Raw genomic sequence first — 14,872 nt, forward strand, 5'->3', positions numbered from 1 at the left:
TAAATTAAACCGAATTTGGGAACAACTCGAATCCGTTCCGATATTAAACCGAATGAAATCTACCGATTCAATCAAATAAAGAATAATTTAAATTATTAAATAAAAGAAAAGAAAAAATAAATTATAAATTAAACTAGTTTCGATGTCTTGATACGTTCCCATATCCCATTTCAATCAACAAAATCAAATCAACCCACCAATCCCTAAAATTCAATCTCTCTTTCATGTGTGATTTATGCGCAGTCGAAAAAATCGAAAGTCAAAAATTGATGGGTGAATCTTCAGATAAAAAGAATTTGGACACGTGTATGGCCCGAATCTTACATAATCCGATATAACGGTTGAAAAGAAAACAACAACGATGATTATTTTTTTGTAGTCAACCGTGGTAAAATCCTCCTCCTGAAATATAGTGATTCAAAATTTCATTATAGTATCGAAACAAATCTTATCGGTTGCGCAAATATTTAAGTGCAAGAAAATAATACATGCTCCAATCAGTTCATGTAGGAAAGGTTTACTCATAAAATAACAGGAAATTTACCTAAAATGGCATATGATTTACCCGTTTTATCAAATCTATCATATGTTTTTTTTTTGTCAAATCTACCCATGGTTTACTTTTTTGTATCAAATTTATCCCGGCGTTATTTTTCCCGTTGACATCTAACGGCCGTGCTGACGTGGCATGAGATAGATTTGACAAAAAAAAACATATGATAGATTTGACAAAACGGGTAAACCATGAGTAATTTTAGGTAAAAATCCCTAAAATAACCATAGATAAGAAGGTTTAAATGAGACTACAATAATGCATTGTCTAATTTTATTCATGATCATAGGAATATTAGAAAAACGCCCGTCAGATATTTCAAGGATTTTTTAAAAATTTTTAATAGGAGAAACCTACGAGCTTCATAAGAGATAAAATAAAAGAAAGAAGTAAAGAAGCACAATTATTTCTCAATACATAGTTGATCGTTGTATATATATATATATATATATATATATGGAATAAATGGAGTGAAGAGATAGAAATAACAATTAAGAACATTAATTATATTTTACCCAGAAAAAGAATATAAATTATAAGGTCCAAAAAAATGTCGAAGGAACTATTACGTCCTTTGCTCATGGATTGTAAACTCCAATAGTGATCACACAAAATTAGCAAGGGCATAGTACACTTACCATCAAAATTCATATTTCTTTAGATTTACATGCTTGTTATGAGATAATACCTATTAGAACGAGACCAAGCCATAAGCAACACCCAACTTAATGAATATTGAATTACACGCCATAATACTCATTATGTTATGTATTTTTAAATATTGTCAACTCGTTTCACTTTACGAAAGTTCAATTTTAGGAAGGAAATATTTCAATGGAAGTCCGTGGATAACATACGATAGAAGTTATTTTTTATGACAAAGTTAATATTATTGTGATAATAAGACTTCATATGCGATTCGAGTTAATTTTAAAGAATCAGTAGTATTAACGGTTTCGGGCCTCAGATGACGATACGGAACTCGTGCTTGAGCATTTGTCGAGGGATGGTGTTAAAGCTCGCTAAAGAGCATGGTATCGGCTTCTTTTAGCCCTGGGTTATTAATCTTATTGTATTTTCCTAGTCTCATCCAGAATTGGTATTATAATAATTGGACTATTAAATTAGGAAAAAAATAAATTGAAGTTAAATTAATTTTTTTTAACCAAATAAAGCACTGCTTATGGTCGACGACCGGACCAAAAAGTGTGAATACGATACGACAGAATGCGTTGACCGATAGACCAAACGGCGCTCTCCCTCTCTCTGTGCGTCTGTGATAGGATAAAAACCCTACAGACTATTAATTGGAAAATCCCCAAATTCCTCCGTCCTCCTAACCCGAAGGTAATCTCTCGTTCAGGTCTCCGATAATATTTTCGTCGATCAACATCTTCGTCTTACTTCTACATGCTGTTCGTTAGCTGTAAGACGGTTCGAAGGGAGTGGACTATGCTTTTTCGTTTCAATTTTTAGGTCCTCGAGGTTGAGCTAGTGCTTACGTTTGACTTTGATCGATTTTGGTCGATCTATCTCCGTGGATGCCATGGCTAGTGCTTTTTGACGCCATGGAGGCTTTCATGATCCGATCTGACGAGCACTTGACGAGCTAGGGTTTTGGTCTTCTCTTTTGAGAAATTATTATATATATATGTCCAGCTCCGATGACTAAGATCAGCATGAATGTTGCGGAGCAATTGACCATGCCATTTGGTGTCTGATCTTTGTAAAGCGCAGAAGCAGTTCTCTGATGTCAATTTTGGGGCTAATTGGTACGTTTTGTTGTTGATTTTGCTCCCCGGCAGGGAGTTTGGAGAAAGTTATTGTTTAGTCGGCGGTTTTGTTGGCAGTCATGTTTACCGGAAGAGAAACGTGCGCGAAATTGCCGTTGGTCGTATCTTTTGGTATGCTTCTTTTGCTTGTTTCAATCCTCGGATCTTACTGGTTTAAATCTTACTCGCATAAAGCATGGGCAGAACGTGGCCCTAGTTTGTTTATTATTATTATTATTTTTGGTTGAAAATTGCACAGCCTCAGAGGAGAAGTCGGATCCTGTTTGTCCTAAGAAGATGAGAACCTTGGCATTGTCTACATGTTTATGGCTATATATATATATATATATATATATATATATATATATATGAAAGTGTTTACTATTAATAAGTTTAATAGAATGCATCCTTAAAATTCAACCTATAGGATTCCCGTTGCTTCCATACCTGCATTTCTGATCCTATCGGCCATGAAGATGTTTATGTAATTTCCTTCATAAAGAGACGTTAACTGGCTCTCCGATTTTTGCAGGATTTACGAATTTATTCGATCGCATCGATTCTCATGTATATCCGATTCAGGATTTGTACACTACTCTAGTTCCTAGTCTTTAGAGTTAGGCTTGTGAATACACATTGATTTCTGGTACATAATGGAAGCAGAGTGGACTAAGGTATTAGGCAGTGGAAGTAGAATTGTTGGTAAGCGACTATATCGACGCGTGGGAGGTATTAATGGATTTGGTAAAAAGCGGAATTCACGATGTTCTGGCTTGAAACCGTCTTTTGAAAAGCTTCGCAAGCGTAAGAGATCTGATGCTTGTGGTACATGTGACAGTCCTTGCCCAAGGAAGTCTGCATTGAAGTATTATTCGAACTTTATTGAGAGCAGTCTACCAAACCGCGTTTTGTTTTTTGAAAACAGCGAATGGAATGATTTCCCTGCTTATGTTGTTGACTCAGTGAGGGAACATTTTCAGTTGAAAAACGCTGCTATCGAAGTGAAGTTCAATGGGTATCATTATTTGCTAGATATCTTATACATGGTTCAGTGGGATCTGAAAACTGGTTTGCAAAAGCAGATCGCTTGGATTGATGACAAAGGGAGCTGCTATTTCCCGGAAATTCTTCTGGGTGCTAGTGCCTCTAGGATGCCTGAGGCTTGCCAAACTGAAGTAGAGAGAGATCCAGGTTTAGTGCTTCAGCTACCTGAGGGTGACCAAGATATTAAACTGCAACTTCAGATTGATATCAAAGGAGCACCTATGTATGATCTCGAGGGTTGTGTTGAGGAGTCCAATTCTCATGCTAAGAGGATAAAAATTAGGAGAAAATCTTTAGGTGGGCCTGAGGATTTGGGGATTGATTGCAACCTTGATCAGGATGACCAGGCATCATATGTGAAACCAGAGGAAGTTGATGGGGCATGTCAACTGAAGGTTGAACAGATGGCAGCTGAGGTTACACCTAACTACAAGTTATTGGAACCTGCTGCTGTAAGAGACATTTGTCTTGCTGGCATGAAATTGTTTGGTGCAAGACTAATCGAGATGACACCCTGCTCTGATAATTTGATGCAATCGCGGCTAGAACTTTTCACAAAGCAAGTTGAAATCACTAGGAAAAGTCGAGGGGATCCTAATGTTAGATATGCATGGCTTGCTGCCAACAAGGATGCTTCTTCTAGCCTCATGATATATGGCTTTGGTGCTGGTGGATTTACTGCAATGTCCAAACATGGGTCAGCAGTTCACCTGACCCCACTAAATGATCTGCATGCCAGGTCTGATGTTTTCTCTTGTCCATTGTTGTTTTTAACTCATTTTTGCCACATGTTAATTTTATGTGACTTGCATATTATGCTCAGTTTATGGGTGTTAGAATCTGTGAGCATCATTTATGCAAAATCTTTTACAATTTTTTATTTTATTTTCATGAAAATATGTTTGCAAGTAATAAGTATATTATTGGGCTGCTGCTGCTACTGTTGTCTCTAGGTGGAAGTTTGAGCTGGTTTTTTTTTTTTTTAATATTTATATTTGTATTTCTTAAATTTAATTTCTTTTTTCAATAGTGCAAAAAACTGTGCTGCTGACGAGGAAGGACTGCAATACCTGGTACTCTGTCGTGTTGTACTGGGGAGCGTTGAACCTGTTAACCCTGCATCTGACCAATTCCACCCCACTAGCCAAAGCTTTGACAGTGGAGTTGACAATCTTCAGAATCCACATCTATATATAGTTTGGAGCATGAATGCTAGCACTCATATTTTTCCAGAATATCTCATCACTTTCAAGATGACATCAGGAGCTCAAGGTGACATTTTATTCGTTGGATGGTTTCTGTGTCCTTATTTGCCATAATCTTTTGAAAACCAGGTTATATTGGTTCTGGGCAAATTCTCTCCATTTTCTCCGTAGTCCATTATCCATTATAATTATATTGAAGAGAAAAATTTGGCGCATTTACCAATAAGAGTTGATTTGAACCATTCAAAAAGGAGAACTGTTTCTATCTAGAGAAATAGTTTCTGTCAGGGGCTGCTCTTAAAGTAAGTATGCTAGACTACAGGTAAATGTGATCATATTATTTGCTTAGTTGTCAGTTAGAGCAATTCAAACCTGGAACGATAGCGATCCTCAAAACAGTTCAGACTCTCTAGGTTGTGCAGGTATCCCAGGTATCATGCATACTGGGACCAACCATAGATCCTAGTGACCGTCTTGGAATCATGAAAGGCATTGAGGCTTCTGTAGCCATCCCATTCTTTATCTTTGATGAATCAACTAGTTCACATGAGTGAATTTAGTCAGGAGAATATTCCACTTGGCCACAAGATAGTGCCTTAGGAAGGGTCTGTGCAGTTTCTTTTTTTTATTATCGTTGTGCTTTGCATATATATCCTAGCAATGGAATTGTTTGTAATGCTTCAGGCACTTCAGTTGGGAAAGAAACCAATATTGCGATTTTGGGAAAGCCAATTACTGAAATGCCCATTGGTGGGGCCTGTCCAAATCGTTCTACTGAGACTGTAAGGCCTCCGAATATTCTGTTTACACAAATGGATTTTTTTTATCCTTATTGGTCTATACACATAAACATATGTATCATGAATCCTTTTTGTAGTCATGATAAATATCATGCAACTGTTAGGTTATATTTACTGAAATAGGTTAACAGATTTCATCTTGAGGTTCTTTTAAACTTCAGTTGATTCCAAATAGCCTACTGTGTAAAGTATTGAGAAGGTTTCTGAGTTGGTGTTTTTCACGGCTCTTGATTCATACAGAATGCCATCCCCTTCTGTTTAGAACCGCTAATCTGACCCCATGAGGAATAAGAGTGTACAGTGGTATACCAGAAACACCCTTCACCTTCAACATTCCTCGGTCATACTCTCAGCCCAACACCAGCAGTTGTGCTGCTATTTTTAATTATTAGTAATAATATTTAAAAAGTGAACGTTTGCTTTCACTTAAATTTTACAGGTACTTTGTTTCTTTTAATGGTTAAGTCTCTTCCCTTCTCTATTTATGCCAGTCATCGAATATGGAAATCTAATGCCTAGGTTCTCCATCGTGTTCTATCAGCATATTTTCAATTCTAGTCCCTATCGTTTTTATCTTCTTTCGATTCTATTCTTCCTATGCCCTGCAAAGAGACTCACCGATAGGAATTTCTGTTAGGAAAATGAAACATACAGAAGCAAAGGATGGGGTTAGGAAACTTAGGTTGAGCGTTAGTAAATCCCAGACTGGCCGATGCGAAAATTACCTGAAGTTCCCTTCTTAGTCATGGATTAGACAAACTTTTCCAATCTTCTTAGTTGTCGATAGGCAGATTGGCCTCTACTACTCTGCATTCAGGTAGTTGCTTGATGTTTGCTTATCTTTTGAGATCATGTATCCCTCAGGAGGGAATATCTCCACCGTTTCCAGACCATGGGAAGATGACACCTCAGAACAGAGATGTTAACCAAGGATTAAAGCCTGCCAAGGTTCCCAGATCCCCATGGATGCCTTTTCCGTTGTTGTTTGAAGCCATATCAAGAGAGGTATCTCCCAAGGATATGGACATGGTGAACGTTCACTATGGCCTTTTCATGGTATGTTGATAACTATGCGCTACCATCTTCTGTACATCATCTCGCAAAGATGGACTCAACTTTTTGAATTTTTTGCTAAAATTTGGCATGCTTATCAGAGCAAGAAGATCACCAGGGATGAATTCATTAAGAAGCTGAGGTCAATTGTTGGGGATGAATTATTGAGGTCCACTATATTGAGTCTTCAGCGTAAGGTAATTTTTTTTTGCTTTTGATGATCTACTCATATGGGGATCCGTCCACCATATGGGGGCTTTGCAGATTCGGGCCTTTTTTTTTTTTTTTGGTTGCTTCATTTATTATGTTATTTGTTTTTGCAGCTGCCTCTGGGTTCTAGCTTCAACAGTAAGTTTGCAGTGCAAGAGCAGAAGTGCTGAGGCTTTTATGTCAATCCTCACCTGGTTTGCTTCCTTACTACTATGTGGAATAAAATCAACCGTGCTTCTGTTTTCACACCCTCTTTTCCTTTCGGAAATTTCTTAGCTTTTGCGTCTAATTAGTGTCATTTTTTTTCCTCCTGGGGGCAAGTTCTTGGTATTTTCACTGCTCTGAAGCGACTCTTATTAGATGAACTCTTGTGAAAGAATAAACGTACCGAACTTGAGTTTCTTTTCCGTTTCATATAGAACTTATGAGCCACTTACTGTTTTTCAGTTTTAATCATTTTGCTCGACGTAGTGCTATGGGGAATTAAACTCTGGACCTTGGAGTTAGTGCAGGTAAAGGTTGTACATGCAATGAACAGTCAGACCTGTGTCAAGTGGAATGACTGTAATCAGGGCGACATCTCTGATGGCCGATAATAATTCCAGGCCTTATAACATATGCTGCAATCATGTAAGCTGAAAAAGTCCGACTGCACGGAAACCAGGATCAGTGAGGTTACAAGTCCGTGCCTGTTAGATGGGCATGGGAAGCCCTCCTATGTCGCAAGGCTGGACACGCCCCTACTAAATGGTCTCACTTTTCAGATGGTTCCGCTAGGCTCCCAATAAATGGCTGCGTTATGTGCGGTCCAAGTGGATATGGGTTGGAAAGGCCCAACGTGTGGCCCATGGATCTGGGCTGCACAGGCCCATCGTGGAAGCCACTGAAGTGCTTTTAGGCCCATTGTGAACCTGGGGCCACCAAGTTTAGCCCATAGTGGCCCCACCATTCTATTTGGGCCAGACTTCGTCTTATCTTATTTGACCCATGAGTTGTGTTTGGTAAAAAAAAGAACAAAAGGGTTTTCTTGGGGGTGAAGGGATGGAAATTTGAGGTCAGACTGTCCCGCCCCGTCACGGGTTATAAAAGGGTTATGGAGTTATAAAGGATTATGGATGGGTGGGGTTATAGGCGATTTATTATATAAATTTGTATAGTAATCCTCCATAACCAGTTCGATTGGAGACTGGAGGCCACAGCAAAATGAAAGGGGACAAGGTACAACTCAAAATGAATACATAGCTTTTTTTCTTTTCCTTTTTAATTGTTGAGAAGAGAACAGATGTCATGATATGAAGACGAGGAGTAACATAACATAAAGAAGATTTCAAGGATCAAAACTTCTGCATGGCATCAGATCTCTTCTTCTCCAATCTTTACTACGTATTTGAAACTGTAGCATCATCATCAGTCGACGGATCCCATCCTGGAGGCCTGATGTTCGGCCAATCGCCTCGGCATCCCAACCTTATGTAGAGGCTCTTCTTACCTTCCAAAACAAAAGTATCATATTGAGGCAAAAGATCAAGTAGGAGAATTGGTGTTTAAGTTCCCTACTAGTATTATGTCAGTCTTTACGTGCTGTTGATGTAAACCATGTAAAACTTCTAAAAAAGTATCACATCAGCACAAGATCAAGTAAATTGCTATAATTATCAAAATTCTCTATCATCTATCTTTTCAGTGCCGTTTATAAAACACAAAAACTGACCAAGGGATGACAGAGGACCAACTCTTATTCATGGACATCCATTAGAGAAGGTTTATACTCGACTACTGTGTGCATGGATAAGCTATCACGTAAAATCGACCTGTCACACAATATAGTCACTGAGGAATGGAAATGAAATGCAATGGAAATTTTCTCATTCTGGTACACTCGCTTTTTATTCCTATCTACCAACCATAGCTTGAAAGAAAATGTGCCTCACATGTTGATCAGCGAGAGGCATGCAACATCAAGTAACCATTGTGGCTGCACTTTCACCATATTAAGGGACAGAAGTAGTTGGCATGGGATTACCATATTATTACTGCGATTCAGTTTTGTTTGTTTCTGATTAATAATCTCTGAGAGGCTCAACTAATTGAACAGATGCATATACCTGGAAGATCCTTGTCAGACAGAATTAGGCGCTTAAGTGCACTCAGAGATGCCTGAGCCACACTCTTCACATGGACACTGTCCCACCCTTGGAGCTTAACAACCACGTCTGCATTCGAGTACCCCAGAGACCCATCTATAATGTGTCTCCTGGCCTCTTCCTTGGCAGAATCTTCATCTGCATCAGAAGTAACTTAATTACAGTCAATAATTGTTGCATAATTATGTGATGTTATGGAGCTCCATTATGCGGAAATCACATCTTTGCCATTTCCATGTTTCGGAATTTTCAGAGGTTTTAAGGAAGTTTCCAGACTTTCAAGACCCAATGCTAAAGCTTCCAGGTAGCATCAGTATTTACTGGTATTGGACCAGAGGTCAGCGCAAAAATCAAACCATTGCAGAACCATGATGTTGGGCATATAAGACATAGAATATAGTCTGGTATTTCCCTATGCCAGTTGAGGGCAGTCATTACTTTTGAGTTATATCTGGTCTCCAAGGAAAATAAGCTTAGGCTCACGTAGTTCTTTTATAGTGAAGTCTCCCGTAATATTCCAAACTTGTCAGAAAAGAACCATGGTGCACAAACACACACAGCTATCATCAGAAAATGTTTGCTCTGTCCAGCAAGGCTTAATACAAGGCTAGCTGAATGGAACACTCAATTAAGAGCAGTAAGAATAAAAGTTCTGTTACCCCAAAAAAAAAAACAAGAAGAAAAACGAAAAAACAACATAACCACCACAAAGGAAAATATCTAGACAATGTCATTGAAGATGACAATGTGAGCCGGAAGCAATTTCATCAACATGAAACTTAGATGAATATTACTATGACTAGACATCCAATGAACAACTTCCCAAATGTAAAGCACAGATTAACGTGAGGACATATCAAAACATTGAGGATTGCCTAAGTTTCCCTTGAAGAAGTAGCATTTTTTTTAATCACAATACAGAACAGCGGATGGAAGATGACAAACTTGACACAGAAAACAATTCAAGACAACTTTGATGCATAAAAAAGAGGGCCTCTAGCATAATCTTTTCAAAATATAATGCATAAGTACCCTGAAGGCATGAAGTCCACATTAAAAAATATTTAAAAGATCTTTGAAGTAGGATAGAGGACATTAAAAAATATGGCAATACTAAAGCAAAAACCTGTAGCTTCGGTCTCAGACAGCCAGACTGTAAATCCTGCATAAAGATGCCTCCATCCATAAGCTCTACGAGCAGCTCCCTGTTGCCCTCCTAGAGTTGCGACAACAGCTCGGACATGACTGTTAAACCAAGGTGGAAAAATCAACTACCTCTTTTAGGATTCTGCATTTAAAGCTCAAACAATAGACATACCTACTTAGGCTTTCTAGGATCGCACTCTCTGCTTCTGCAACAGAGTCATTTCCTTCAGCAGTCACCCCTGAAATCGATGACATGAACAATTAAATCACGATAAGATTTCCCATGCATATATAGATTCAATTTACTGGAGGACATCCTGAAATACTAATTTTATTCACCGAGAAGAAAAATGTATATATTTGGTCCATATATAAAATTTGTAAACCACGTGGTCAACTGATTGTACTATAGAGGCTGAGGCTTTGCTATGAGGGATGAAGAGTTGAGGTATGTTCTAAATGAATCAATAATATGGGAAAGTGGTAAAAAAATTTTCTTAATTTCCTTTGACGAGTTCAATACGCACATGAATCAATTGTTTGCTTGGCAAATGTTTCCAGCAACCCTTTGGTATCAAGAGGCGTATACCTGAAATTGTAATTTAAATATTAGAAATCTGAAGCTACATAAAGTCCAACAAATTTCACAACGTCCGCCCAATGACCAGGGTTTGAGCCTATTTAAAAATCCATTGCTACATATTTGAAATTATTACACTAAATTTTCCAAATAATCAGATCAGGGCTGACCAGAAATAACTGGAAGACAAACATCCAAAGTCAACTCACAGAACACTTAGAGAATGAAAAACGGATGATAATACAGTAATCGCAGTAATCAGTACAATATCCCAGTTATTTGTTTGCCATTGACTTAGTGTAGGACCATGAGGTTCCTCCATTTATGCTAACGTGGTTGGTTTTATGTTGAGGCACCTTTATCTAGTAAAATAAGAAAATCAACCACAAATATTGAATCAAGAGGAAGCTGGATGAATACCCAAGACCCACAGCGAGTTCCTTTCCCACTTTCTGGTTGATCTCTGTGGAGTCCCCAACGATGTAGATAGATGCTCCTTTAAGAAGTTGCATGGCTCCTGCAGTTAGTGACTGCCAGGACTCCATAATATCAGGCCATTTTAGATCAGGATCCTGCTTCTTCAAGTTAATAACTAGTTCATCGTCATCTATATACCTGTTGAGAGCAAACGTCCTTAGTTTGAAACCTCAGGGATCTATATGACTGAAATAATGAATTGTCAGTTTCACTAACCATATAGTTTCAGCAGCCTTTATTCTATCAAAAAGAGTATCTGCTTCCAATAGTGTGAAGAGATTCCCTGCACGCTTGACTTTGATGGTTAATGAGGTGTCTTCTGCATCCACAGAAACATCTCTAGGGCTTTGAATTTCTACGTCCCCAAGTTGTATCCGCAGTTCCATATCAGAAGCATTGTCAGAGAACTGCATAATGTCCTCGTGCTTTAGAACAATACAATTTCATCTTGCAACTTGAACAAGTAAAGAGAGTATTAAAGTATATGTCCTTCATAATCACCTCCAGTTATGCAACATTTAGCACCTTAGGCTAATAATGACTCTAGTAAAATTTTAGATATTCTCAAGAATCAGGTTAAAAAAATAAAAAATTAAAATCCCGATTCAGTATATATAACCAACTAAGTAAGCTTCCTGGATCTCAAGATTCTCAACATTGGAACCTGCAAGTCATATTCTGATGAATGGAAACAATATTATAAAGTTTCCGGTGGAAACATAGTCATATCTTGATGGAGTTCCTAGGCTTCCTAATATGTGGACGTCAGGAGCAAGTAGCTAGACAGTTATGTTTGAATCTGATCAGACTGCAAAATTTGCAAGGCCTACAACAACAACCTATCAGGCAATTGAACAAAGCACCTTCCATGGACTTCAATAACCAGTCTAAAGATACATTGCATAGAATATGAAGTGACAGAAAATCCTAGTTCCAGCACATTTATCTTTCGTTTTAATTTTTTGGTTGGTAGAATCCAGCAAGCTGCTTCGATCAGTAATTACTACCAGGAGATTCGAACTTCGACATTCCATCAGATTGTCGGTTCATCGATGACGTCTCTCTTTCCTTAGAATTTCCAACGATTTCAGTGTCACAGGATCGGGACAGTGTAGGCCAGACTAAGGGCATTAATCCCTTCTAATTAATTTACCGAACACTAGAATCATCACATTACCAGCTTATCTGCAACCAAATGGAAATCCAACTAATTCGGAGATCGAAATCACGCACCTCGTAATTGCTGATGTTGACGGGGACAGTAGACGAGTGACATCTACAGGAGAGACGGCGAGGTCTGTCCCACGACGAGGACGCCACATTGTTGGAGGCGAACCGAGGAGCTGAGAGAGAAGAAGGTGAGAAGGCGACGGCGCTAGGGTTTGAGGATGCCGGACTGAGAATTCTGAGAGAGAAGTCGGAAGGCTTGGGTTTGAAGACGGGAGTTTGGCGCGAGAGGGAGCAGAGAGGACTAGGAGTAGGAGAGACGCTGCTCGCAGTTGCCATACCAGTGGGTGCGGATGTTGGAGGGAATCGCGAGAGAACTGGACTGGATAAGACTGACCATGTTCCAGCACGTGCGTGGCACGTGACACCTTCTGAGGATAATGCCCTTCATTGAGTAACCGTCAGAGTTCAATTTTAAGATTAAAAAAAAAAGCCCAATAAATTACTGGACGATTAGGTCCAATGGGCAACAAATGGGCCGAAGTTGGGCTTGAAGAATGGTCTTGTTATGTGCCTCGTTGCATCTTCTCTTACAGGTAGGTAAGAGTGTAGACCGATGATTAGGTTTTACTCGGATTCCATACAGATCTATAACGAGCCCCGAGTTTACCTTTGAAGTGCATGGATACGGTTCGGAGATCATAAGTGGGAGGAATAAGCGTGTGAGTGCGGTGGGATGAGTTTACCCTTCCTCCCCCTCCATGCAGACGGGGCCTTTCAACCTTAACCCTGTGGCCCAAACTACACGTCGGTCCATCCTGAAATTAAACCCACACTTCCATATTATAGCTGTGTCTCACCACCGGAGTCCAATGTTAGTATAGCTTAACCATCCGAGCAAAGATGAGAGACTCAATTTGGTTGGCCCTCACATTATACGTACATGTACAAAAGGAACGAATGTGCAGTGCATCGACGCGAAGATCTTTGTCCGACCAAGCTAGATAAGTAGTTAGCCAGACTGTTCGGCTGTGAAGTCAATTTGTAAGTTAACAAAGCCATGTTGAATAGTAGGAAACAAATCAACAAGGGATGGGGATGGCCCACATGAAATAAATAATAATAAGTAACCAGGTTTTATAATGGGAGACCTACTGGGGAATTCTTGTCCCACAGAAAAAGATGAAACTGTGCTCAGATATGTCACATCACTTCTCTCTCTCTCTCTCTGTCTCTTTGCATTCAAAAGGTAGTAATAATGAATGAATGATTCAATTCCGAGTCCTCTCTCTTTCTCTCTCTATGTGGACAAAAGATTTAATACGTGCACACACATACATATAAATATATATATATATATATATTCGATGGCAAATATAACTACATATACCTCTTTATAAATTTTTCTTTTATTAACTACCTTTATAATCGAATACATATATATATATATATATATACCTTATTTACTACTATGAGTCTGAGTGATTGCAGAGCCCTCAAAGGATGCTATTCTGACAAATGTATTCAACGTCCTCCCCTCAAGTACTTTTTCTTCTTTTGAATTGTCATCATTTTATGCAAGATCCCTTTTATTTAGTCGATAGATAGATAGATAGATAGATCATAAGTCATTCAGTTAATTAATTCACAATGATAAAGAGTCATGTATAAGATCACTTTATTTTGCAAGTTAATTATTTCCTTCTCATCTTTGAATACACAAATTTTCTACTATCATCAAAAGGAAATACAATATAAATTTCCAAACTAAAGCAGATTAATACTGTCCTAACTGTGTCGCACAATTGAGGTTTGAAATGAAACAGTTGATGTGTGCTAGCTGTTAAATCGTTTTGGTTTCTTCGAATATTGAAGGATCACTAGACGGGCACCTAGAAAACGTGAATATGGGACAAAAGCTGAACTCCCTTCCTCATCTGCATGCATAATATGTAGCAATTAATATATGTTCGGTAAATGCATTAATAAATGTGTGTATATATGTGCGAGTTAAACATGGTGTAACCTTTTAGTCGGGACTCATTATTGGGTTTCCGAATACCATGGGTACTCATCGGAAAAAAAAAACATGATGTGACCTTTCTTTTGGCATATATATATATATATAAGGGCATGTGCGATAGAGGGAGATCGATGTACGAACGTTTAATACTGACAATGGAGGACTTTGCGTGGAAACTGGCTCTGGCATTTGGATTATTTGCTAAACAAGATCTCCTTGCACGCTATGGTCGGCTTCGTGCATGTCACATATGGTTTATTTCTTATATATGTGAAAATGGAAAGAATGTCCGAGTCCGGATCGATGGAGACTAATGTCGAATGCTCAAATCAAGTATGCAGTCATATGTACAGAAAGCAAACAACGGATCGAGGATCCGAATCCCTGCGTGTTCGGGATGGCATGGTCCATACTTGAATGCCGCGGGCGAGAGAAAGACCGGACTGCCCCCGGATAAAAAAGAGGGAAGGAATGGTCGCAATCACAGACTGTGAAAGGACAGAAGAGGGCTCTTCTCTCCTCTCCTCTCTGAGACTTAGTCTCTGACGAGAGCTTAGCTGCTTGCCGTGACTGTGCTGTCAGCGAGGCGTCAATCATAAAGCAATCGATTACAAAATGATTTGGCCAGAGATTGCTCCGCGCGTATATATGCATATTTACATATATATATATATATATATAAATACGGTGGTACTGGA

At 38.8% G+C, this 14,872-nt stretch overlaps 2 protein-coding genes across 5 annotated transcripts; one reads left to right on the forward strand and one right to left on the reverse strand.

Moving 5' to 3' along the window:
• Positions 1–1,754: 1,754 nt before the first annotated feature.
• LOC116204713 (inactive poly [ADP-ribose] polymerase RCD1-like) lies at positions 1,755–7,083 on the forward strand. Of its 4 annotated transcripts, none has more exons than XM_031536959.1 (8): positions 1,755–1,900; positions 2,359–2,457; positions 2,858–4,108; positions 4,400–4,641; positions 5,259–5,356; positions 6,239–6,430; positions 6,529–6,624; positions 6,751–7,083. In XM_031536959.1, exons 3-8 carry the CDS (start codon positions 2,979–2,981, stop codon positions 6,805–6,807), a joined length of 1,815 nt encoding a protein of 604 aa, XP_031392819.1. In that variant the 5' UTR covers positions 1,755–1,900; positions 2,359–2,457; positions 2,858–2,978; the 3' UTR covers positions 6,808–7,083. The 4 variants fall into 4 exon arrangements, with proteins under 4 accessions (XP_031392819.1, XP_031392821.1, XP_031392820.1 ...); XM_031536961.1 differs by having other exon boundaries at positions 1,756–1,900; positions 3,408–4,108; XM_031536960.1 differs by lacking the exon at positions 2,359–2,457 and having other exon boundaries at positions 1,761–1,900.
• Positions 7,084–7,841: 758 nt separating this feature from the next.
• On the reverse strand, positions 7,842–12,526 carry LOC116204714 (probable inactive shikimate kinase like 2, chloroplastic). The gene is made up of 8 exons (XM_031536962.1): positions 12,218–12,526; positions 11,201–11,391; positions 10,928–11,122; positions 10,455–10,516; positions 10,100–10,166; positions 9,908–10,026; positions 8,743–8,919; positions 7,842–8,126 (listed from the first exon to the last, which is right to left on the reverse strand). Exons 1-8 carry the CDS (start codon positions 12,488–12,490, stop codon positions 8,017–8,019), a joined length of 1,194 nt encoding a protein of 397 aa, XP_031392822.1. The 5' UTR covers positions 12,491–12,526; the 3' UTR covers positions 7,842–8,016.
• Between the last annotated feature and the right edge of the window lie 2,346 nt (positions 12,527–14,872).

Source organism: Punica granatum, chromosome 4 (assembly GCF_007655135.1).
Source record: "Punica granatum isolate Tunisia-2019 chromosome 4, ASM765513v2, whole genome shotgun sequence".
NCBI lineage: Eukaryota > Viridiplantae > Streptophyta > Magnoliopsida > Myrtales > Lythraceae > Punica > Punica granatum.